This window comes from Gordionus sp. m RMFG-2023, chromosome 2 (genome assembly GCF_954871325.1).
Source record: "Gordionus sp. m RMFG-2023 chromosome 2, tfGorSpeb1-WG-v2, whole genome shotgun sequence".
Classification (NCBI taxonomy): Eukaryota; Metazoa; Nematomorpha; class Gordioida; order Chordodea; family Parachordodidae; genus Gordionus; species Gordionus sp. m RMFG-2023.
In genome coordinates, this window is record NC_088776.1 from 18,113,219 (window position 1) to 18,137,503 (window position 24,285).

The window sequence follows — 24,285 nt, forward strand, 5'->3', positions numbered from 1 at the left end:
TGCTAAAAATAGGAGTAATAAAAAAAATTGATCATTCACTTTATGCATCACCCATAGTAATTGTTCAAAAGAAAGATAAATATTACGAATTTGCGGGGATGTTAAAAGAACTATAAATCAAAATATAAATTTTGATTCATACCCAATACCATGAATCCAATATTATTAATCAGTTTGGGAAAAGGAGAGGAATGTTCAATATTGGACTTCTCAGATGCCTATTTTCAAATTAAAGGAAGTCACAAAATTATCTTGTAATCAATATACATGCAGATCGCGAATATTTGTTATAAATTTTGATTCATACCCAATACCATGAATCCAATATTATTAATCAGTTTGGGAAAAGGAGAGGAATGTTCAATATTGGACTTCTCAGATGCCTATTTTCAAATTAAAGGAAGTCACAAAATTATCTTGTAATCAATATACATGCAGATCGCGAATATTTGTATGTATCTTGTATCTAAGGTACAAATTATTTTAAAGTATCTGTAAACTAATCAACTTTGTATTCAAAAAGATACAGATACTTTAAAAAAATTTATATTAGTTAATTTAAATAGTATTAAAATTTAAAATTTAAATGAAAAATTTAATTCGAATTTAGATATTTTAAGATACTATATGATATATGACGCTGGTCGTAATATAGCAATTTGCAAATAACTACGATATTTTATTTGAATGGTTTTATTGATTGAAGAAGGTATAACAATATATTTATCTTCTTCAATGATTCCTCTATAGAAGAATATAATTATAAATTTAAATTAAGTATTTTAATTTGGAAATTTTTTCAAGTCACTCCTTCAATATACCAATACAAATAACAAAATTAGTGCAGAATGTAAAGAATGCCACAAATCTATAAGTGGCTCCGCGGACTCATCTCTAATTTTGTCAAGCATCTAAAAGTATAACATATATTTTATTATAAATCACATTTATAATCATATTTATTATCATTTCATATCCCATATCAAGCTATTGCTAAATTTAGAAATATTTTAAAATAAATTTTTATATTAATGATTGATGAAATTAAAATGATATATAAAAATCATCTATGAAGAATAAGAAAATAAATATTGATAAAAAAAGAGGTTATTAATTTGAACACTAGGCCAAAATATGATCCACATATTTGGGGTACCATTTTTATATGATATTACTTAGTACAATATTTAATACACTTTCAAATGTATTTTTAAAAAACATATATGCTTAAATATTATTTTTTAAATAAAATAAATAGATGACCCCATTAAATTGCATTTAAAAAAAAATTCTTGCAAAAGTATCTCGTAAATATTATATTTAATTTTCATTAGTAATAATTATAAAATTTTAGCGGGTAATAATTAGAATTATTTATATATAAGGCAATAGTTTTTTTCATTAATATCATAATATTTTGATATATATACATTCTATCTAATTTTATAATTTAAAAATAGAATTTTTACAAAAAAATTAGGGTTAAGTAAAATATGACCTTTTTGGCACATTTGTTAAAATGATGGAAGGTAAATTTAATTTTTTTCTCTTATCCTTATCTCTTCTACTTGTCAATTTATTAGAAATATTATCTTGTATTGGATTACCATTACTAATTAAAAAATTTTCTCGAACATCTTTGTAAAGAAAAATTCATGAAAACTTCAAATATGAAACTGATAATTTAAAACAGTTACAATTTCATGACAAAACAATATTCATATTTCAAATAAAAAATTTAATACTTTTGTTTAAAAAAAATACTCAGCATTATAAATATTTCAAGTAATTAATTTACATTGCAAGTTACTATCTTAAATAATTTAGGCATCCCAAATAAATCTAATTCTAATTAAATCAGACATATACATCTGAACTAATCTTGGAATGACTTGTCACTGGGTAATGAAATCATATGCTATTTTATTAGTAAATTCAATTAAATAAATATTTAAATAAGCTCTCAAACGATAGTTCAATCTCATGCCCTTGTTGTAAGAAGATTTTTGGGAAGTCACACATAAAATAGCAGAGTTAGTTGATGAAATACATCGTGACTTTGGAATTGATGAAAAAGTTATAGCAAATGTGACAGGCAACGGATCTAATTTTATAAAAGCTTTTATGCAATTTGGATGTTTTATAAAAGAAGGTGTGGAAAATGATTTTGACATCAATGAAGATGAATGTATAGAATTCGAAGTCACTGAAAGTATTATTTAATAAAAGATTTTATTCTAAAATTATTTATTTGTTTATATTTAAGGGTCTAAAAAAGAATCAATATAATTGCCTCAGCACATTCGTTGTATATGCCATACGATAAGCCTTATTGCCAGAACATGCCGAGAAAACTATTAAGGATTTTTCTGCCATTTCTAGAATTCATCATCCCACACTAGCCAAATGTACTAGTTATGCAACGCTAGTAATAGACCTAAAACTGTAGAGTTTATAAAAGCAGTTTAAGGAAAACAATTAGTTACACCATACTGTACGAGACGGAATAGCATATTTGATAGCTTTATTAGTTTATTAAAATTTAAAAGCGGACTTCCAAAATTATGTAAACCAAAACTAAGAGATAATAAAATGCAATATTTAGAAGAGTATTGCCATATAAGTCGCCATTGGCTATATCGATTAACAAGATACAAAGCGAAATCAATTTATATTATGCAGAATCAGCTTTAATATTAAATGTTTTTAAAAAAAATCACAAGTTTAATTCAAACTGATCTACATTTTTGCAAACCATTAGCTATTGCAGTAGAAAATTCTCTAAATAAAATATTTAAAAATATATATGAATTTAATAATAACTTTAAAAGCGCATTTTTGGCCAGTATTTCTCATCCCTACTTTAAAAATGGTGATTGATGGTGAAAAAAGAAAATAAATATCCTCGGGATTTATTAATAAATTTCAATTATTTTTAAAAATAATTTGAAATTAATATGTCAACAAAGTCTTCAATTGATGAAGATGATGATTACTTTTGTTTTAAAAGTACCACATCCAATTCTAATAATTCATAAAATGATATTGAATTAGTCCTAAATTATATGAAAGATGACAGGCGCAATATAAATATGCTAAATAGTAATAAATATATAAAATAAATATATTTATTAAATTTAACTATTACCATCCTCTGCCCCCTGCTTGAACGATTATTCACATTTGCTAATATGGTAAATAGACCAAATGGTCAAAGGCTGAACGACATATTATTTGAAAAATTAATAATATTAAAAAATAATGCAATGGATATTGATTTATTGATATTTGCTAAATATGTTTTTGTTCTGATATTATTTTCATTATTATAATATACTTTCTTTTTTTTTTAAATCTTTATATCGCATTATCTTATATAACAAATTTGTTATTTTCTACAATTTATTTTCATATTTTTTATAAATTTATATGATAGTTAAAAAAAATAAAGCTTGATACATTTTGATTTTGACTATTTAAAGTTTTTTTTAAAAAAGTATCTTGTATCTTTTATACTATTTTTAAAAAAAGATACAAGTATCTTGTATTTAATTGAAATTTCTCCAATTTAAATCTGTATCCGAATACAATTTTCTGAAAATTTGCCCAACTCTGATAGAGGATTATTTAAATACACAAGACTTTTGGTATATCGTCTACCTTTAGGTACATCGTCTTCTCCAGCAATATTTCAACGGGTTCGAGAATTTATTAAAAGGTTTTGAAGAAATAGCTTGTTTATTAAGATGATTAAAATATCTAGACAAAAATGATATCAAGCTAAAGCTAGAAAATGTTAATTTTTCAAACAAAATGTGTCGAGTTAGTACACAATTTATCAAAAAATGGGATTACAACTATAGAAAAAATATTGGGCAGTAAAAAAAAGTACCAGTACCAATAAACTTAATAACAATTACACAGGGTTGGGGAAATTTTCAGAAAATTGTAATGAATATAGATACTTTATAAAATTTTGTATTTACGATACAAGATACTTTAGAAAAATTTTGATTAGATACAAGATACTCGTAACTTTTCAAAAAAAGTATCCAAGATACAAGATGCTTTTTAAAAATTTAAATAGTCAAATTCAAAATGTATGAAGATTATTTTTTTTTAATAATAAATTTCTAAAAAATATGAAAATAAATTATAGAAAATAACAAATTTGTTATAAAAGATAATACGATATAAAGATTTTTTTTTAAAAAAAATTGTATATTATAATAATGAAAACAATATCAGAACAAAAAATTAATTAGTAAATATCAATAAATCAATATCATTGCATTATTTTTTAACATTATTAATTTTTCAAATAATATGTCGTTAAGCCTTTGACGATTTCGTCTATTTACCATATTAGCACATGTGAATCGTTCAACGGGGGTAGAGGATGGTAATAGTTAAATTTAATAAATATTTATTTTATATATTTATAACTATTTAACATATTTATATTGCGCCTGTCATCTTTCATATAATTTAGGACTAATTCAATATCATTTTATGAATTATTAGAATTGGATGTGGTACTTTTAAAGCAAAAGTAATCATCATCTTCATCAATTGAAGACTTTGTTGACATATTAATTTCAAATTATTTTTAAAAATAATTGAAATTCATTTATTATTAAATCCTGAGGATATTTATTTTCCTTTTTCACCATCAATCACCATTTTTAAAGTAGGGATGAGAAATACTGGCCAAAAATGCGCTTTTAAAGTTATTATTAAATTCATATATATTTTTAAATATTTTATTTAGAGAATTTTCTACTGCAATAGCTAATGGTTTGCAAAAATGTAGATCAGTTTGAATTAAACTTGTGATTTTTTTTAAAAACATTTAATATTAAAGCTGATTCTGCATAATATAAATTGATTTCGCTTTGTATCTTGTTAATCGATATAGCCAATGGCGACTTATATGGCAATACTCTTCTAAATATTGCATTTTAATATCTCTTAGTTTTGGTTTACATAATTTTGGAAGTCCTCTTTTAAATTTTAATAAACTTATAAAGCTATCAAATATGCTATTCCGTCTCGTACAGTATGGTGTAACTAATTGTTTTCCTAAAACTGCTTTTATAACTCTAGAGTTTTAGGTCTATTACTAGAATTCCATAACTTAGTACATTTGGCTAGTGTGGGATGATGAATTCTAGAAATGGTAGGAGAATCCTTAATAGTTTTCTCGCCATCTGTTCTGGCAATAAGGTTTATCGTATGGCATAGACAACAAATGTGCTGAGGCAATGATATTAATTCTTCTTTGGACCCTTAAATATAAACAAATAAATAATTTATTTGAAAAAAATCTTTCATTAAATTTACGATATCATTATAAATTTTACAATAAAAGAAGTATTAAATAATACTTTCAATGACTTCGAATTCTATACATTCATCTTCATTGATGTCGAAATCATTCTCTACTTCTTCCATAGAATATCCAAACTACTTAAAAGCTTTGATAAAATAAGATCCGTTGTCTGTCACAGTTGCTATAACTTTTTCATCAATTCCAAAGTTATGATGGATTTCATCAACTAATTATGGTATTTTATCAAAAATCTTCTTATAACAAGGTCCCGAGGTTGCTTTGCAAACTATCGTTTGAGAGCTTATTTAAATATTTATTTAATTGAATTTATTAATAAAATAGCATATGATTTCATTACCCAGTGACAAGTCATTCCAAAAAAGTTTCTAGTCTTAGTAGACCAAATATCGGCAGTAGTGCAGATATATGCCTGATCTTTCAGTAACTGTTTTAAATTATCAGATTCATATTTGAAGCTTTCATCAATTATTCTTTACAAAGATCTTCGAGAAAAAATTTTAATTGATAATGGTAATCGAATACAAGATAATATTTCTAATAAATTGACAAGTAAAAGAGATAAGGATAAGAGAAAAAAATTAAATTTACCTTCCATCATTTTAACAAATGTGCCAAAAAGGTCATATTTTGCTTAGCCCTAATTTTTTTGTAAAAAATCTATTTTTAAATAATAAAATTTAAAATTAGATAGAATGTATATATATATTAAAATATTATGATATTAATGAAAAAAACTATTGCCTTATTTATAAATAATTCTAATTATTACCAGCTAAAATTTTATAATAATTACTAATGAAAATTAAATAAAATATAATATTTACTAGATACTTTTGCAAGAATTTTTTTTTAAATGCAATATAATGGGGTCATCTATTTATTTTATTTAAAAAAATAATATTTAAGCATATATGTAAAAATTTTAAAAAATACATTTGAAAGTGTATTAAATATTGTACTATGTAATATCATATAAAAATGGTTGTTCAAATTAATAACCTCTTTTTTATCAATATTTATTTTCTTATTCTTCATAGATGATTTTTATATATCATTTTAATTTCATCAATAATTAATATAAAAATTTATTTTAAAATATTTCTAAATTTAGCAACAGCTTGATATGGGATATGAAATGATAATAAATATGATTATAAATTATAAATGTGATTTATAATAAAATATATGTTATACTTTTAGATGCTTGACAAAATTGGATGACGTGTCCGCGGAGCCACTTATAGATTTGTGTTATTCTTTACATTCTACACTAATTTCATGATTTGTATTGGTATGTTGATGTTAAGTGACTTGAAAAAAATTTCCATAAATTTATAATTTATTCTTCTGTAGGAGAATCATCTGAGGAAGATAAAATATTATTCTATCTTCTTCTTCAATCATTATTTTAAAATAGATGGATATAAACGATTTAAATAAAATATTGCAGTTGTTTGCAAATTGCTATATGACGACCAACGTCATATCATACATTATCTTAAAATATCTAAATTTGTTTAAATTTTTCATTTAAATTCTAAAATAATTTTTAATTATTAAAATTAATTAATATAAATCTTTTTTTTAAGTTTCTCAATCTTTTTAAATACAAAGATTAAGATACAGATACTTTTAAATATTTTGTATCTGAGATATAAACTACCTTCCAAAATATAAACTTAGATACAAATATCCGCGATATTTGCAACCCTGCAATTACAGTCATTTCTAGTATGAGCAACATATTATTCAAAATTTATTTCAAATTCTGCAGACAAAGCCAAACCATTATACTATTTATTAGAAAAAGCAGTAGTTTGGAGATGGACAAATGAATGCAAAAATGCGTATAAAAAAATAAAGCAAAAAATAAGTCGTACTCGCAGCAAAGAATTCCATGATTTCTGCGAAAAAAACGGAATACAATTAGTGCACAGAAGTACCATCCTCAGACAAACGGCATGACCGAACGTTTAGTTCAAACATTTAAACAGAGCATGAATAAGAGGGGGATTTAGAAACCAGTCTAGCTATTTTTCTATACAATTACAGAAATACCCCAGGGGCTGAAACTAAACAAAGTCCCGCTGAAATACTACTAAAAATTAAACCGATTAGACCAAATATTCGAACGGGGGAACAAAAAGGAGAAGTTAGAATACTACACTCAAAAATTCGAAATAAATGAAAAAGTCTGATCGGGCATCTACAATAATAAAGAAAAAAAATGGGGAAAAGCCATTATTAAAAGCATACGTGAATCACTATGAAATGAAGTAAGTATAGAGGGTAAAACGATTATATGTCACACTGATGAAAAGAACCGAAAATATATTAACCGAAGAGTACAAAGTAGAAGAGAGAGCTGAAGTAGAAGAGAACCGAAGAGAAATTAAACAAAGAGGCCGTAGTAAACAATAACGATGAAATGAACCTAAAGGAGAGGGAGGAAAATGATACAAGTCAAGAAGCTGATGGAAGTATTACATAAAAGAAACTACAAGAGGTTAAGATCGATATCCTAAAAATAGGGACGAAACCAATTAGATTGAGGATAAATGTGTGTATTAAATTGTTTCATTCATTAATTTTGTTTAAAATGTTTATTTTTATTATTTTGGCATTATCTTGTGAATTTCATAAACAAAAAGAAGGGGATTTTATGATAAAATACAATAAAGAAATTTATACAAAAATATCTGTCGAATACTACAAATATGAGCTATATATAATTCAATAAGGGTTTTTAGTGCCCATCCCCATATTATTCTTATCTGGGTAACAAGGTTTTGTCGGCTCTCTTGCGAAAAAAACCGAGTTCTTAAAGAAATGGTTGCAGACGAACGTGAAAAATGAATCAATAAAAAGGTATTAAAAAATGTAAGTTTGCCTTTTTTAAAATGGTTTCTAAGGCCAAACAGTAATTTGACCAATTTGTGTGATACCATTTCAAAAGCATTATTTACATTTGAAACGTTCAATTATGCGCAATGTAAAACATGTAAAAATTATTTCCGAAATACTATATATTAAACAAATCAATTATAAAACTAACTCGGACTGGAAATTGAGAGTGTTAACTCTGATGGTTTCCCACATGTTATTAAGTCTTTTCATTTTATCTATCATGTTCCTCTGTGTCTCTTTATCCATGTTTATAGATCTATCTTCCAGCATAGATTTGCCCTTTTTTAGTAAATTGAACACGTCAGCCTGTTGGCTCATCAGTCTAGTTATGAAACTCTGTTATTGATATTTATGGTTTTAAAGAAATTTATACATTGCAACCTATACTCAATTTTTTTTTCCTTCTTTTTCCGATTTTTCTTGGTAATTACTATAAAAAACTAAATAAGGATGACTATCAGTATTTTCTTTTAGAAGATTAGACGAGCATTAATGCTCATACACAGCAATAGTCAATTTTATCATACAACATGAAACAATTCAAACTAAAATCAACATAATCTAAAATTATGGAAGGTGAATTTTATATAAAGATAGATTATAATTTATTAAATTTCATCCCATTTCTTAAAACTTCAGTTTAAGTTGGTATAGTTTTAATAAAAAAAATTAATCAAAGTAATAAATTACATATATGTATTAATAAGTATGAAGTTTTTTTGTAAATTCGAGAAAATCTCTTTAATTACCTCATGGGTGTTAAATTGTTCCTTGACACCATCTATATTATCTGATATGGTAGTATTTTTGCCGAGTTCTTTTTCGGCTCCCTCGAGCCAGGCAGTAACTTCATCTAATTTTTCCCAATATTCGGCGATATCTCCATTTTTAACTATCGCTTTCGGTGTGGATGTAAGTAATGGAGGGATTTTCTTTAGGTTAAAAAATTTTTGTATAATATTATTTTTATCAACCGTTTAAAAAATCTTACTAAATGGTCTGCAAAAGTGCAACAAATATATAATCTACAAATTTATCATCAGTAAAAACATATATTTTTTTATATTGTAATTATTGATAATTTCGAGGGATTCCCGATATAACGGATAGGAATTGGTTCGGGCCGATATTGGTTATTTTTGAGAAAAATGTTTAAAAAATTATCATTTACTTACAATTTTTGATTATTATCAAATTTCTTCGCCATAGATTATAACTTTGTTTATTAATCATTTTTATTTTTCATTCAAGTTAAAATTATTTAAATTTGATTTTATATCATTTCGAATAAAATATTCATGATCATAATTATGGTTCAATCTTAATCCAATTCGATTATATATTAAATTATATGAAATGAATATATACTCTCTCCTAGCAATTATCCTTGATCCATTAAGAATTAAGAAAGCATTTCTGATTACATTTTAAAAATAAAAAGCCTAAAATTAAAATTGTAAAGCTTAAAAATTTTCAATGTCGAATCGGTGAAAAAAAATTCGAATCGAAAAGCTTTAGTAATTTCTGGCAATTTTCAAATGGATGACAACGTTTCGGTTGTTATCAGAAATATTTGTTATTTAACATTTTATCTTCTTAATCTATTTCATTATTTCCCTTTCTTGCTTTCTTTCTTCTTTCTTTCTTTCTTTCTTTCTTTCTTTCTTTCTTTCTTTCTTTCTTTCTTTCTTTCTTTCTTTCTTTCTTTCTTTCTTTCTTTCAGGTTGATTTTGTAATTTATATAAAATTTTATTTCCTTTTTTAGATAATATTACCTTGTTCAATTTTTCATAAATCATGACGACGTAAAGGAAGATGCATTTCGAATCGGGCATTTTTTGATCGACGTCTAAAATAAGTGTGCATAAATTTTCGCAGAATTTTTTTTTTTGAATGTTAAATATTATTGCTTATAATAATATGTAATATATATAAGGCAATAAACTTTGGTTTAAAGATATTCACACATAACACTCATTTCTTCCAAATAATTTTTTTAGAAAATTGCAATAACAAAATGAATAAATTGCATTGCAATTATAACATAGTATGTATGGTGAAAAACTGTCTAAATGAGCATGAATATAATAAAAAAATATAATGACCAAATCTGATAATGGCTTCAATTAACAAAAAAAATCTTTTAACATTTAAGTATAATTTTTTAAATAATTATTCAGTATAGAGATGAAGTTTGCTAAAATTTTATAAGGTTTATTAAAAGCTGAGTTATGGCAAGTTTTTAATGTTTATTATTATGAATTTTTTTGTAATATATTTTTTTAAACACGTCCTATCCTATAAAATATTTTTAAAAATAAAGGCAAAAATTTATTAACTCATAATAGTCATAAATGCAAGTTAGTTTATTTATATAGACTAGAGTAGAGAAAAATATAATTATAAATTTATATTTAAAAAAAATGTTTTTTTATAACAAAATAAAATAGTAATCGTTAATATTTTAAGTAGTGATTTATTGCTCAAAATATTTAGGCTGCCTAGGATGGTGTTTTTGCTTTTTCAAAGTCTATAGACAATAAAATATATACACCCTTATGTATTTTGAAGATAACATCATTAGGACTAGCAACGATACTAATAAATCAGATCAGATACAGTATTGATTTATTCAATATCACTCATTGCCAATACCAATAGCTGGTAAATCAATCTGATAGTAAGGATATATTGGGTTAAAAGCAATAATAATATTATACAAAAATAATTAATACAAATATCTTATATTTGTTTATTCATTTGCTGGTAAATCAATCTGATAGTAAGGATATATTGGTTTAAAAGCAATAATAATATTATACAAAAATAATTAATACAAATATCTTATATTTGTTTATTCATTTGATGAATTTTTAGCTGTATTTTGTGGATAAAGCTAAAAATATTTTGGTATAAGTTTAACTTACCAGTGATAATCTTGTTTTGAATTACAGCAAAATATATGGGGGAAATTATTGGTACAATAATTATTACTTTAAAAGATTAAATAATATATCGATTTATCAATATTAATTATATAGCATCTGTAATAGCAATATTTTTGTATCCATAGGAATACATTTATAACAATTATTTATTTAGGATATTGTAATTGAAGTCAAAGATATAGAGAATCCAAACAAAAATAATATTATGTGACCCTGAAAACTTTTCTAATGAACAAGGATACACATCTAACTAAAATCCTTTTTGAAAATTATGATATTTATTTTAAACATAATCAGAAGTTTAAGGTTTTTTATTTTTCTTTAAATTAAATTGATACTAATTCAAACCAATAACAACCAATATAAATCAATCACCAATATAAACCAATGGCAATACAATATAAGAGAAATATTATTTAAACCATAAAAGAGATATTAATACCAATACAGTCGTATCCATAAAAAATTTTTAAGAAAAATCCGGGCCGGGCCTGTAAATATAAAACCTGGGTTGGGTCGTGCAAATGGAACCTCTGCAGGTCTCTGATATTTATAAACAAAATTTTATCTTAATATTTTTTTTTAATTTTGAATTTAAAAATAAAATGATGTTCTTATTAAGTGTTATTAAATACTAAAAATAAAAAATATCTTGTATTTAGTAGAATTTGAAATATATACAAATACAAATTTAATTTTTTTAACATTATAAATTGAATAATAAACGTAAAACCCACAAATTATTTATTAAAAAATAATTTTGTGATAAGAGTTAGAAAAAAAGAAGATCTTATTTTCATCTAATTTTACTCAAATGAACGACGTTCATACTTGAGGTGAAGCGAAGGTAAAATAATATAGAATACAGTTCTACCGAGTATTTTTTTAGCTAACAATAAATAACCTTTTTTTAGGTATTTTCAAAAAAAAAAATTAAAATTTTCCGGGTGTTTTAGTCTCTGTGCGCCTCCCCCCATTGACATTACTGCATATGAAACAATTTCAAATAATTCATTGTGCTTTTACTTTATTCGAATACTTTTTTTCCGCTTATTTTGTTATATAAAATAATAGTTCCAATTTCTCTGGATTCGGATATAGTAATTAAGTGATTTTATTTAACTTAATAAAAAAAATGCGTTTAATTTATATTTTACAATTGCAAATGTTGATGGAGCGGCTTGCAGGGTTTTCTCACACTCCTATCTGTTTTTTTAAATAGAATGCTTTCAAAATTAAGAACAAAAATGATGAAGCTAGGACAAAGCCTTAGAGGTTATGATAACATGTATTTATATTATACTCCTAAAGGTGACCTCATTCTGACCAAGGATCCCGTTTTTTTAGCAAATTTTTATAAACACATTTAAAAGAGCAGTTCTAAAGATAACAGCCAGCGCAGATACCGGACCTGACCTACAATAAAGTTTTACACGTTGTAAAAGTTTTGAGAAATTACTTAAGTTGAACCGTTTTCAAAACGGCTTAGCCAAGTATTGAGATTAGGTTTAAAACTCAAAAAAAAGGAGTTAGCTAGCTGATTTCCCAATTAAGGATAAGGAGATAATCACTATAAAAAAAATAGTAAATGAAGTAAGATTTTAAAAAATATATACTAATTTACAGATAAACAATTTAATATCTGATACATTAAGTGTAAGAGTGAATAATAAAATACCTCATGCAATTTTTTAGGGATTGGGGACCGAGGTTCCCCAAAACACTAAAGATTAAACGGGCAAAAATAAATGATTTAAAAGGGACCTATATTTATTGAATTTTTAACTTCTTGGAGTTACAAGAGCTCAGAATTTCGATTGGAAATAACTCTTTTGCCTCAGTGCCAATATGTCAAAGACATGCCATTGGGAGGTTTGTCATCCTTATTTAAAAGACCTTAAAGCTCCAAACTATTGGGGAAAGCATCGAAAATCAAAGATTTGCCAATCTACCGATTCAGATTGTCATGTCACAAAAAGCGGTCGATGACTTTATAGAAACAATGTTTAGAAAATGGACCAACTTGCTTATTGCAATCATCACAAATATCAATAGACGGAATAAGACAGCCTAACCTATAGTCAATGGCAATTTACAACTCATCGTTTGTAGGTCACATCTCCTTTTTCCTACTCGGAATTGCGTCTTGCCAGTAAGTAGTTGAAGGTTAGTAAGATCAGGAGACAAACAAAATTTTTCATGCACATTGAAGCATGGAAACTAGAAAGCTCTTTAAATGGTTGGAAACGGGGTGGTCGGAACCTTGGAGAACTGAAGTAAGCCTAGATTGTTTGATCGAATCTAGAATTGGATCGTTTAACTCGATAATATTCGAGAAAAGGAAACATTGCCATTAAATGGGAGAGGTAAAAATCCAAGTGCCCCGGCAATAGGTGACCAATTAAAATCAGAAAACTTTAGGACTTTCGATTTTTAAATTTTAATTTGAAGGACTTAAAAAGGGAATTATATTGGAAGATCGGAGAAGATTTAAAGACGTGCTGGAATTAGGTAAGAAAAAACATTTTTTTGGTGAGGTAAAAAAATGATGCGTGGGAAGGTGAGTTAGATTTTTTAGAGAATTAGAAAGGGATTGAATCAAGTTGTCAAAAAAATTTTCATAAAAGGAAAAAACTTATAAGAGAACCTAAAAGAGAGAGTTCCTCGTGCAAAATGATTTTAAAGTCTGGGGGAGGGATAATATCCTTATTGTTGAGGGAGGATATCTCGCATTTTTTTTCTATATAAAGAAAAACCAATTTTCCGATTTTTAAAAAAGGCAACTTAATATTTTATCCAGAAAAAATGTTACGTAAGCTTGAGGGCACAAATATTTGGACATTTATTAGCGAAATCTCGAGGCTTAAGCAATATTTTTCTGGCTAAAGCAGTTAACCATTTTTTTAAATCAGCTCAAAATTTGCAATTTTGCATTACTACCTATCTCCACATGGCAACTTTGAGGAAAAGACAATGTCCTTAAATATATTAGGGAAAAAACTATCAGTTATCTATGGCAATTCAAAGGAATATTTTTATATGAGGTAAAACATAGGGTAGAAACATGTTGATCTAATCTACGATTCTATGTGATATATTTTTTTAATTTTAGATTTTTTTTAAAAATTATAGCATAATTTAATTTTTCCTTTGTAAAATATATGTTATTTTTAAAATAGTAAATGTTTTTTAATTTTTTAATTAGGTATTACTTTTTTTATAATTTAAATTATGCAGTAATATTAATTGCTTCTTATAATAATATGTTAAATATATGTATTATTTTTTATAAAGACTTAATTGAATCAATAAAAAAATTATAGGTTTAAATCTCATTTAAATTTTCAGGCATAAAAAAATTTAACTAATTTATTAAATATATAACTTTCATTATACAGGTTTCCGAATTGGCATCATATCGCAAATAACTTGATAATATATACACGGTCTCTCGAATGTGGAAATTAAAAATAAAATGCAAAAACTAATTCAAGAAATAAAAGAAAGATACATGAATAAATTGAAAGTAAAAAAAAAGGCCAAAACATTAAAGAAACTCAATTGCGCATTGACCGAAATTCAACGAAAAAATTGGTATAAATGTAAAATTTAATTCAGGGTGTAAGGAATAACAAAAGTGGACTACGTGTTAAATGGTTGGTATCGCTATACTTTACTTCTTTTAAAATTGTTTTACCATTTTTCAAGAAAATAAATTAAAATTTTACGTATACTTGGATTTTTTGAGTAAAACCATTTATTATTATTTGATTATCCATAAAAAAATTAATGCCAAGAATTCTAAATTATTAGAATATTAATAATAATATATTCGAAAATATTTGTCCTATATTCATAAAAATAAAACAATATCATTGTCATAAAACGACTAAGAATAAAATAATTAGCGACGTTTCTCATTAGGTAAAACCCCGAATTCTTTAATTTTTTGAAAAGTAACTATTTTTGAGAGAAACTCAACCGGAATAGTATTCCAGCTTGCATATAAAACCTACTTTGTGAATTTCGGGTAATAATATAAGACGTCGGGATATAGCAATTTCCTAAACAACGAGCATTTTATAATGCAATAACACCGAATTTTAATTATTAACTCTCACCTACATCACTGTTGCCTTCAATCCTAGCCATAACCTTTTTGAGAGGGTTGATTTCAAAAAAAAAAACTGTCCCAGGATAAGATAGTGTCATTTCTCAGTATCCCTACCTTTGTGCCAAGCACTATAAATATATTTTTTTGTATATAAGAATTATTTAAAAGATGTTAACTAATATTTTTGCAATAACACGGTGATATAATTACAGGATAATTTCAATCGATTTACCTTTTAAATACCCTTAATTTACAAAATTTTTTCATATATACAAAAATTCAAAATAAAATTATACGAGATTCACTTCTCAGGATCCGTATTCTATACTTGCTGGAATATGATTCGGAAAAAATCAGATCTTTATAAAAATTAAAAACGCACGTATAAATGATTTAAGTTCTTAAATTTTTAAAACCCGAGATAATGAAGCTTAGCCCTGAAAATTTGTTAAACACTATATGACAAATATATAATCTATATACTTGCATAACAGATTCAAAACTTGAAAATAATGGCGTCTATAGCTCATGTCATCAAGGGGATGCTGAAAAGAGAGGTCTTGCACAAACATACAATATATACGTGTTATAAAATTTAGATTTGCTAAACACACTTTGCTTATTAAAAAAAAAATTTGATATGAGGGTTATGTTTATAATCATCATGCCATCATTATAAATATATCAATTTTTATCATTACGATACTTATATTTAAATAAGCAAATAACTATGACGCTCTTTTATTCATTTTATATTTGTATAAAATTAGAAAATTTAATTCCACCGATTTCTATTTTTTGATAATGTATAATCTATTTTAATTTTTTTATCTGAAAATGTTAATTATGCATTATTTAAAAAGTAATATAATATATTAGAATAATCTATAAGGCAAGGAAAAAAAATAAAAGCTCTTTTATCATTCGGCAATCTCATTTTAATCTATATCTGACTTTAATTATGGTAAATTTACGTGCTTTATGGTTATAAAAAAATTTAGTGGCTGACTAAAAATTTATTTGATAAATTTTATTAGTTAATAAAGTAAAAAAAAAAACTGGTTTAGACAATCAAACTACAGAATCATAAAATTAAATGACGTCTAATTTAAATCCTTCGGGAACTGACCAACTGCCCCAATTGTAGGAAATTCTGTCAAATCATAAAACAATTTCTTATTGATTCCTGTCGATCATAAATTTCTTATTGATTGTCTTTGGCTTGGATAAAATCAATAACCCGCTCAAGTTGGATAGGTTTTCTACTATTTTAAACGTTCTCTTTAAATAATCTCATCATATGCGAGAATGCGAATGTATATATTATACTATTTTTAATAGATAATATAAATAATTTCACCATGAGTTCAGATTTTCGAAATATTTTAACAAGAACTAATAGAAAATAATGATAAATAATGACATGATTATAATAATCAATCTCTTTTAAGAGCTGAAACGGTCCAAAAATTTTGGCCAAATTAGGTTAGGTTGTCATGTTATTAATAATAATTTTAAAAATAACTGCAATCAATTATTTTAAAATTATGAAGCATTAATTTAAAAGGTTTATATCGTTAATTATTTTAATTCGTGAAGTTACAATTTAAAGATATTTCATAATAAAATATGTTGTGTCCACAAAATTTATCTAAAACTAGTTGCTCAGGTTATAATATGAAAATTTGTCTGATCTGAAAAATTAGCCGTAAGTCTCAGCCTATTAAAGATCCATTTACCTTGTCTCACGTGTAGCAGGGTATAGTTTTAGCTTTTAAAAAAGGATATTTGGCAACTCTGATTGTAAAGGACTTGAATTAGACAGATCTTATTGGTATAAATAGTAAGATTAAAATTGTAATTTTATCTCCCACGCCTCCTTATTGACATTCAATTTAAGTCTTAAATTATTAATTGGAAAGGAAACCACAATACAAATTAATCAATAAATCAATAATAGTTATTATCCGTTTTAATTATTTTAAAAAATATTATAATTATTTAACTTTCAAAATGTTTTTAATACTTTATGATAAATTATGACTTTGATTTAGGAAAAATTATATGGGATACGTTAATTTTGAATATTTTCCAATGCAAATTTAATGAAATTAATCTATTTTTTATAATGTTTCAATGTCAACATTTTGTACGTGTCACAACACAATAATAGAATAAAATATCTATATTATTTTTACTATCCTTTCTTAAAATATCATAATGTTGTCTATGTTTTTTTTTAAATTAATTGATAAAAGGGAGAAGACCCATATTTAATTTGGTTATTCTTTATGATCGCGGAGTGACTTCTCGATTTGGGGAAATTTTTTCAGCAGGAGGGGAAAAGAATTCTTCAATTTCAATGTGGAAATGATCCCTTCCCTTGCTGTACTCAATTAAACAACTTCTATTATACTAAAAAAAATTGTTAATTATTCTTCCAAAATCTCCAATATTTTTTTTTACTTACAAATTTAAAAAAAAATATATATTATTAATAAATAATTTATTTATATAAAGGCGCGTTTTGCATGCCAAATCCAGTTATCTTCCAGGAATATTAAAAATGTTGACAATATATTAGCTAAGTTTATAATTTGAGTTGCTCTATAAAAAAAAATTCAAGTTAATCTAAAAATCGGCTGATCCGCCAAAATATGATAGGTTATTTTTTTAAGGAATTTGTTAATCAACTCATTAAAGGGATTTTATTTTATACATCATTAAAAACAGATGTACAATGTGGAAATTAATAAATTGTTAGTTATAAAAAAATCAATAAATGCTGGCTTTATACAGGTATTGTCCTATCTTTATTTTTAAAAAAAATTCATAAATACCAAATCTCGCTCATAATATCATGGTTTAATAAAAATAGAAAATTAACTAGCAAAAAAATGTTGGTTTATTAAATTAGTAAGGTGTTTACTTTTTAAACCATAATATTTTACATTTTAAGTTATCATTACATGACCACTCTAGGATGTTGACCAAAAATAACTCATTAAAATTAAATACTAGGCTAATAACTAATTTTATATAAATAAAAATGTTTAATTTAGAAAAATCAATATTTTAAGTCATACGTAGCAAACAGATAGGGATAATAATATTCTGAGATACACATCATAAATTTGAAAAAAATATCTTTAAAATTTTAAGAATTGTTTTCTTTTTAAATTCAGAAATAACTAAATCACAGTAATCAGGTGTGTCGCTTTATTATTCATATTTATTACTGTAAAGCTCAGGTAGCCAAAAGTCATGCTTGGGCTAAAAAATAAATAAGGCTGGGAGATCTGCATTACGGTGACGGTATATATATTTCTAGCCCCGTGATGTATTTTTCCAAATTCGTAAGGTTATCAATGATATTGATTAAAGACAGAATAAAATGGTTTAGTAATATTGTAATAATCATGGGTAGAACTTGGAGAAAAAGACGCGGACAAAAAATCCCTGGACAAAAATATCCCAATTTTAGAACAGGTTTAAATGGTGGTAATTTTAAAACCATTTTTAGGAGTTTAAACATATTTTGAAAATTGGGGAATTTCTCCGGCGCCTTTTTGTCAGTTGGTATTTTTGTCCTCTTTTTGTCCAGAACAGTTCTGTCTGTGATTCCAATTGATTATATCAAGTTGGTCACCGTTAAAAATTTGACTGTTATAGATTTATAAAAATTGTTGAAATAAAAATAAATTTTAAGAATATATAAAATATTTTAAAATTCTAAGAGGAAAAAACCTGAAGGTTCCAGAATTGATTCGATTTCGTAATTAGTTTTGGCTAATTTGAAGGCATGGCTTAGAGCGTCTTTGGGTTTCATAGATTTTATTTTTGAAAAATCAAATAATTTTGTATTTGAACTGTGTAATAATGCGTTATAAGCCTGTCCATTTTTCCAATCGGAGTCAAAATTATTGACTTCCAAGTTATACCTAGATAAAAAAATATTTCATGTTCTTAAAAAATGCTCTTATAATATAAAATTTATTGAAATACAAGAATAAAATTTTTTAATAAAATAATTGAAATTATTCAAAATTTAAAATAATATGCAAAATAAGCAGGCTTAAACTATCTGTTTAGTGACGGTAAAAAACATATGGCCTAGCAAGTATTTAAATAAATCCATGTAGCCTTTTGATGACACTTGTATACATGGTAAAATCATTTAAAATATATAAATAATCGTGGCTCGAGAATTGAAGTGCCCTACAGAGACCTTCAAGGGGCGGGTCTGCCACCCCATATTATATTCTAGAGGATCTGGGTTTTTGAAAAATATTTTTAATGGGTCTTGGGCCTAAAAAATATTTATTTAAATTTAGCTTATTTAAAGCAGTTGCTAACTAAAAAAAATTACCATTTTTTTCTTTAAAATAATAAATTTGAGCATTGCAAACAAAATGATTGCTTAAACACATTAAAATATTGTTCATTCATTAAAAAAATAAATAAAATTTTTAGATATGGTAAGTCGGGGTTGGGAAAATTTTTGAAACTTAGCATGGGCTTGGGAATATTTTTTAATATTAAATATGGGCCAGGCAGGGCCTGTACCTAAAAAATTTTTTACTATGGGCTTGGGTCAGGCCTCATCAAATATTTAGGCTCATGAAATTATCCGGTGCTTGTTTCTTTAAAATGTGATAATAACATTTAAACGGGGATTTACAAACTGCTCAGAGTTTTACAAAGATTTTGACCTCTGAAGATAAAATAAAGATTTTTTTTATGCTTAAGCAGGATTTTTGAGCAAATTTTGTTCAAAATTAATTGATCATTTTTACTAATATAAAATATAACTTAATATCATAAATGCTCAGTCACCATCATTTTACACCCCATCCCATATGTATAAATTTCCAAACTACATAAAAGGTATTTTTTTAATAAATTTTTTGACAACCTAATTATAAGTTATATTATTAAGTAATATATAAAAATGTAAATTAATAAATTTTGATGGTCTAAAAGAATATGGACATATGTTTCTGTGAGTGTCATCTTGGAATACATTCTATGGAATATTTGTATTCCTTCTATCAATAAAGTAAAAATATTATTATTTTAAATCTTTATATTTTTATAATACGAGGTTAAAAAGAAGTCATACTTGATAACTCCAAAGAAATGGCATGCTGAGTAAATAGTCTATTAATGTGACTAAACTAGGTTAACTTTGGTATATGGCCTTAACCCAATCAGAAGCTTTCACTCCTCATTATCCTCAAAAAACAATGAAATTTACGGATGGTTCAAAGTCACATAAGTGGAAAAGGTTGGCAAATATTATTTTAAATCAACGTATTTTTTTATAAAAAGTGGCTCCTGGGTAATACCATGGAATGGTGTATAGGTAGTAGTCCTGATCAAAACTTCATTGAAAACATATGTAGAATAATTAAAAGCAGAGTTGAAATAGGGGATTCCATCTGCCCCTCACAATCAGACCAGTGTAACTTAATATATTAATTCACATAAAATTTTTAAAATACAAAAATTATATTAATAAGATTATAATTTAATTTAATATATAAATATTTTATGATAAAAGAAATAATAATTTCAAAAAGATTTTATGAAAGGTGGAACTCAAAAATTTTGAAAATATTAGAGCACACCTATCTTTGAGGTGATTGCTATCTTTACTAGTGATCTGATTGGGCCTAATTTTTCAAACCAGGCCTAAAAAAATTTAAAATAATTAATCTTCAGCTTAATTTTTAACAAAAAAAATTTATTTGTCCCAAAAAGGCTGACTTGAAATAAAAATATTCGTCCCTAACCAGGCTTTATTTTATTTAAATATACAAACTAATTTTTTTCAATATAATTTAATCAGAGACCTGTAGAGGTACCATTTGTATGGCCCAGTCTGGCCCGGATTTTTTTTAAATATATTTTTTTTATTTTTGATTTTTTAGCTAATAATGGTAATACCTAATATTTGGTTTTAAAATACATGGCCCGGATATTTTTTTTTTAAATTTTCAGGCCTGCCAGGTATATTTAAAAAATTAAGATACAGCATGGCCCATGTACCCGGGCTTAGGGCTGGGTCTGTAGGTCTCTGAGTTTAATTAAATTTACACTGAACATAGTTTTTATCATACAAGCAAATAAAATATATTTGTGCCTTTTTACAAAATTTAAAATTATATATCTATTTTATTTCTAAAATGTATAACAATTTTATTTCAATATTGTATATCAATTTTATTTCAATTTTATTTCAAAATTATATATCAATTTTTTTCAAAATTTTGAACCAGCATGTTCCAATTTTTAAAAAAAAATTAGACTCAACATAACCAATTTTAAAAAAGTATGTCCAGAGGCTAGATTGTGTACAGGCCAGGTCTACTTTATCAGATTTTTAATCTTTAATTGATATTTTAAAAATTCAAGCCAAGCTTAAAATATATATATATTATATTAAGTAACTAGTTGATCCTTCATGTAATATTCATTTTTTACTTTCAGTCTCTATTTAAAACAATATATAGAATACAGTCAATAAAACAAATTAACAAAATTAAATTTAAGTCAGGCCAGGTAAAAAAAAACTGAGTTAGCTAAAAAATATAATTTTTAAAATAATTGTGTCCAGTCCAGGCTTGAAAATGTGATGGGAGGGGGAGTAATCCACATTTGGCTTAAAAATTTGATTTCTGCAGGTCTCTGATGTAAATTAAATAAAATTTCTAAAATATTTAATTTAATATGTTATTCATACTTCCAGTCCCTATACAGAATACAATCAATAAAATTAAATTAACAAAAGTTTTTAAATCTGTCAGGCCAGGTTTTAAAAATAATAAAAACCTAAATTGGGCTAAAAATATTATTTGTTTAAACAATTGTGTCCAGCCTGTTTGATAGTGTTAGGGGGGGTGGGGAGTTAAATCCATATTCCACCTATAAATTTGATTTCTGCAGATCTGATGTAAATATAAAATTTCTAAAATATTTAATTATAAACACCAATGTATATAAATAGTGTTAAAATTATTTCAATATTAATATATTATTTCAGACAATTATGTTTTAACTAGATAATAAATTTAAAAAATTTGGACATAAAATTTTAAAACAATAGATATTTAAAATCATCATTAAACAATAATAAATGTTTATATCTCTAATTAATAATTAGTTATTAGAACTAATGGTTAAAATAAATATTATCTGACAATATCTAATTAATATAAACAAGCTAAAATTGGTATTTTTATATATTATTGCAACAATTTTTTTTGTTTAAATTGCCTAAATTTATATATTTATGATATTAGAAAAGCAAGTTAATAAATTACTTCTTTAGAATTTCATTACACCAAGATAATAAATAAGATTCACTCTGATTATTTGAAATATCCATTTTGATAATTCTTTTAACCTTATTTTTTAATATAATATTTAACGATATACTAAAATAATCTATACCTGCCAGTAATATATAATCTTCCATAATAAATTTAATATAGCATTGTGATCACCTTGCAATAATTTTTTACTTGTGATATCATTAAAATCAATCTAAGCAAATAATTAAATTTAAATCATAATTATACCATTATTACATCATAAGATTTAATTATGTCTAGAGAACAATTTATTTTATTTAAATCTTGATCGGGCAAATCTTTATTGAGAGAATTCTGATATATAATTAGATTAGACTTATAAAATTTATAACTATATCCTCTTTTGTTAAAATTTTTAAAAGATCCAATAATTTTGATCCATCACGAAAATCATCATATATATTATTAATAAGAGGTTTTAAATTCTAAAAATAAATTTATAGATACATGCAATTCATAAAATACCTTATTAAATATACAATTAACCCATTTCGTGAAACAATGTTTTTGAATTGATAAATTTGCAGAACCTTACAAATTATTTAAATATGGAATTTTGATAAAATATACCTATAATCTCCATGAATTAAATTTCTTTGAGTTGAAGAAATTAAGAAATTCAAATAGAACGTTACCATATGATCGAAAAAGGTGCAGTCAAGGCCAATGCAATGAATATATCATTGGGCCAATGCAAATTTTATTCAGGCAGTTAATTCTGATAAAATATAAAAGTATAACACTATTCTTTCCTCCTTATAATACTTCAAATAAAGGCATATTTGTAGAAAAGATAAGATCTAGTATATCAATAGCATAAAAATTCCTGATAAAAAGAGTGTTATGCTATAGAAATAGAGTCCAATTACTATAAATGATCCTAGGAAATCTAGAGAAAATGAAAGTTTTGCATATCAACAAGTGACATACTAAATAACAACGGCTCATATAAAAATAAATAGAATCATAGAAAAAAAACTCAGAAAAAAACCCACAAATTACCGGCCCCTCCATCCCCCCTTCCTTCCACTACACAGAATTGCCCTAAAAAAACTCTCTACAGAAAATACATACGAAAATCAGTAAAAAAAAACATTTTCGGAAAAAACCAAATTGTAAAATAAAATATTTTTATCAAGTTGTAGCTGTAAACCGAATTTGTGAATATATAAAACCCAAACTTATTATTAATTTTTCCTTTTATTTGTTTGAAAAAAAAGGTGTGCTCTTGAATTTACGTTTTCAATTGTAAAAAATTATATATTTTATTTTAATAAAACCTCTTCAAATTTTTGAAGAAAAAGTTGAAAATTAAATCTTAAAGTTAAATCACACCAATGATATTTCTATCTAGATTGTCGATTCATTCTATAATGAATTTAATTTAAGTGTCCATACATATGAGTCCTCTCAGGGGCGTCGCTAGCTTTTACATTCTCAGGGGGCTCAACTAAAAAAAAAATTATGGGGGGCGGGCCGGGTTTTATATTAATATATTATACTTTTCAAAAATTTGCTAACTCTGAATAATTATTCTAAGTTTCATATTTTGTCATTTATTATATTATGCATAGAAAATAAACTAGC

The 24,285-nt window shown here is 25.2% G+C and overlaps 1 protein-coding gene across 1 annotated transcript in view; it reads right to left on the reverse strand.

The window, feature by feature from the left end:
• LOC135925488 (dystrophin-like) overlaps positions 1-23,296 on the reverse strand; it is an 89,445-nt gene extending 66,149 nt beyond the window's left edge. The window contains exons 1-10 of the mRNA XM_065460842.1: positions 23,269-23,296; positions 23,164-23,228; positions 23,031-23,123; positions 22,915-22,992; positions 22,778-22,870; positions 22,648-22,730; positions 19,070-19,263; positions 10,036-10,109; positions 9,010-9,192; positions 8,409-8,596 (exon numbers count right to left, since the gene is read on the reverse strand). Coding sequence (XP_065316914.1) covers positions 8,409-8,596; positions 9,010-9,192; positions 10,036-10,109; positions 19,070-19,263; positions 22,648-22,730; positions 22,778-22,870; positions 22,915-22,992; positions 23,031-23,123; positions 23,164-23,228; positions 23,269-23,281 — 1,064 coding nt within the window. The 5' untranslated portion in view covers positions 23,282-23,296. The remainder of the gene's footprint in view (positions 1-8,408; positions 8,597-9,009; positions 9,193-10,035; positions 10,110-19,069; positions 19,264-22,647; positions 22,731-22,777; positions 22,871-22,914; positions 22,993-23,030; positions 23,124-23,163; positions 23,229-23,268) is intronic.
• Between the last annotated feature and the right edge of the window lie 989 nt (positions 23,297-24,285).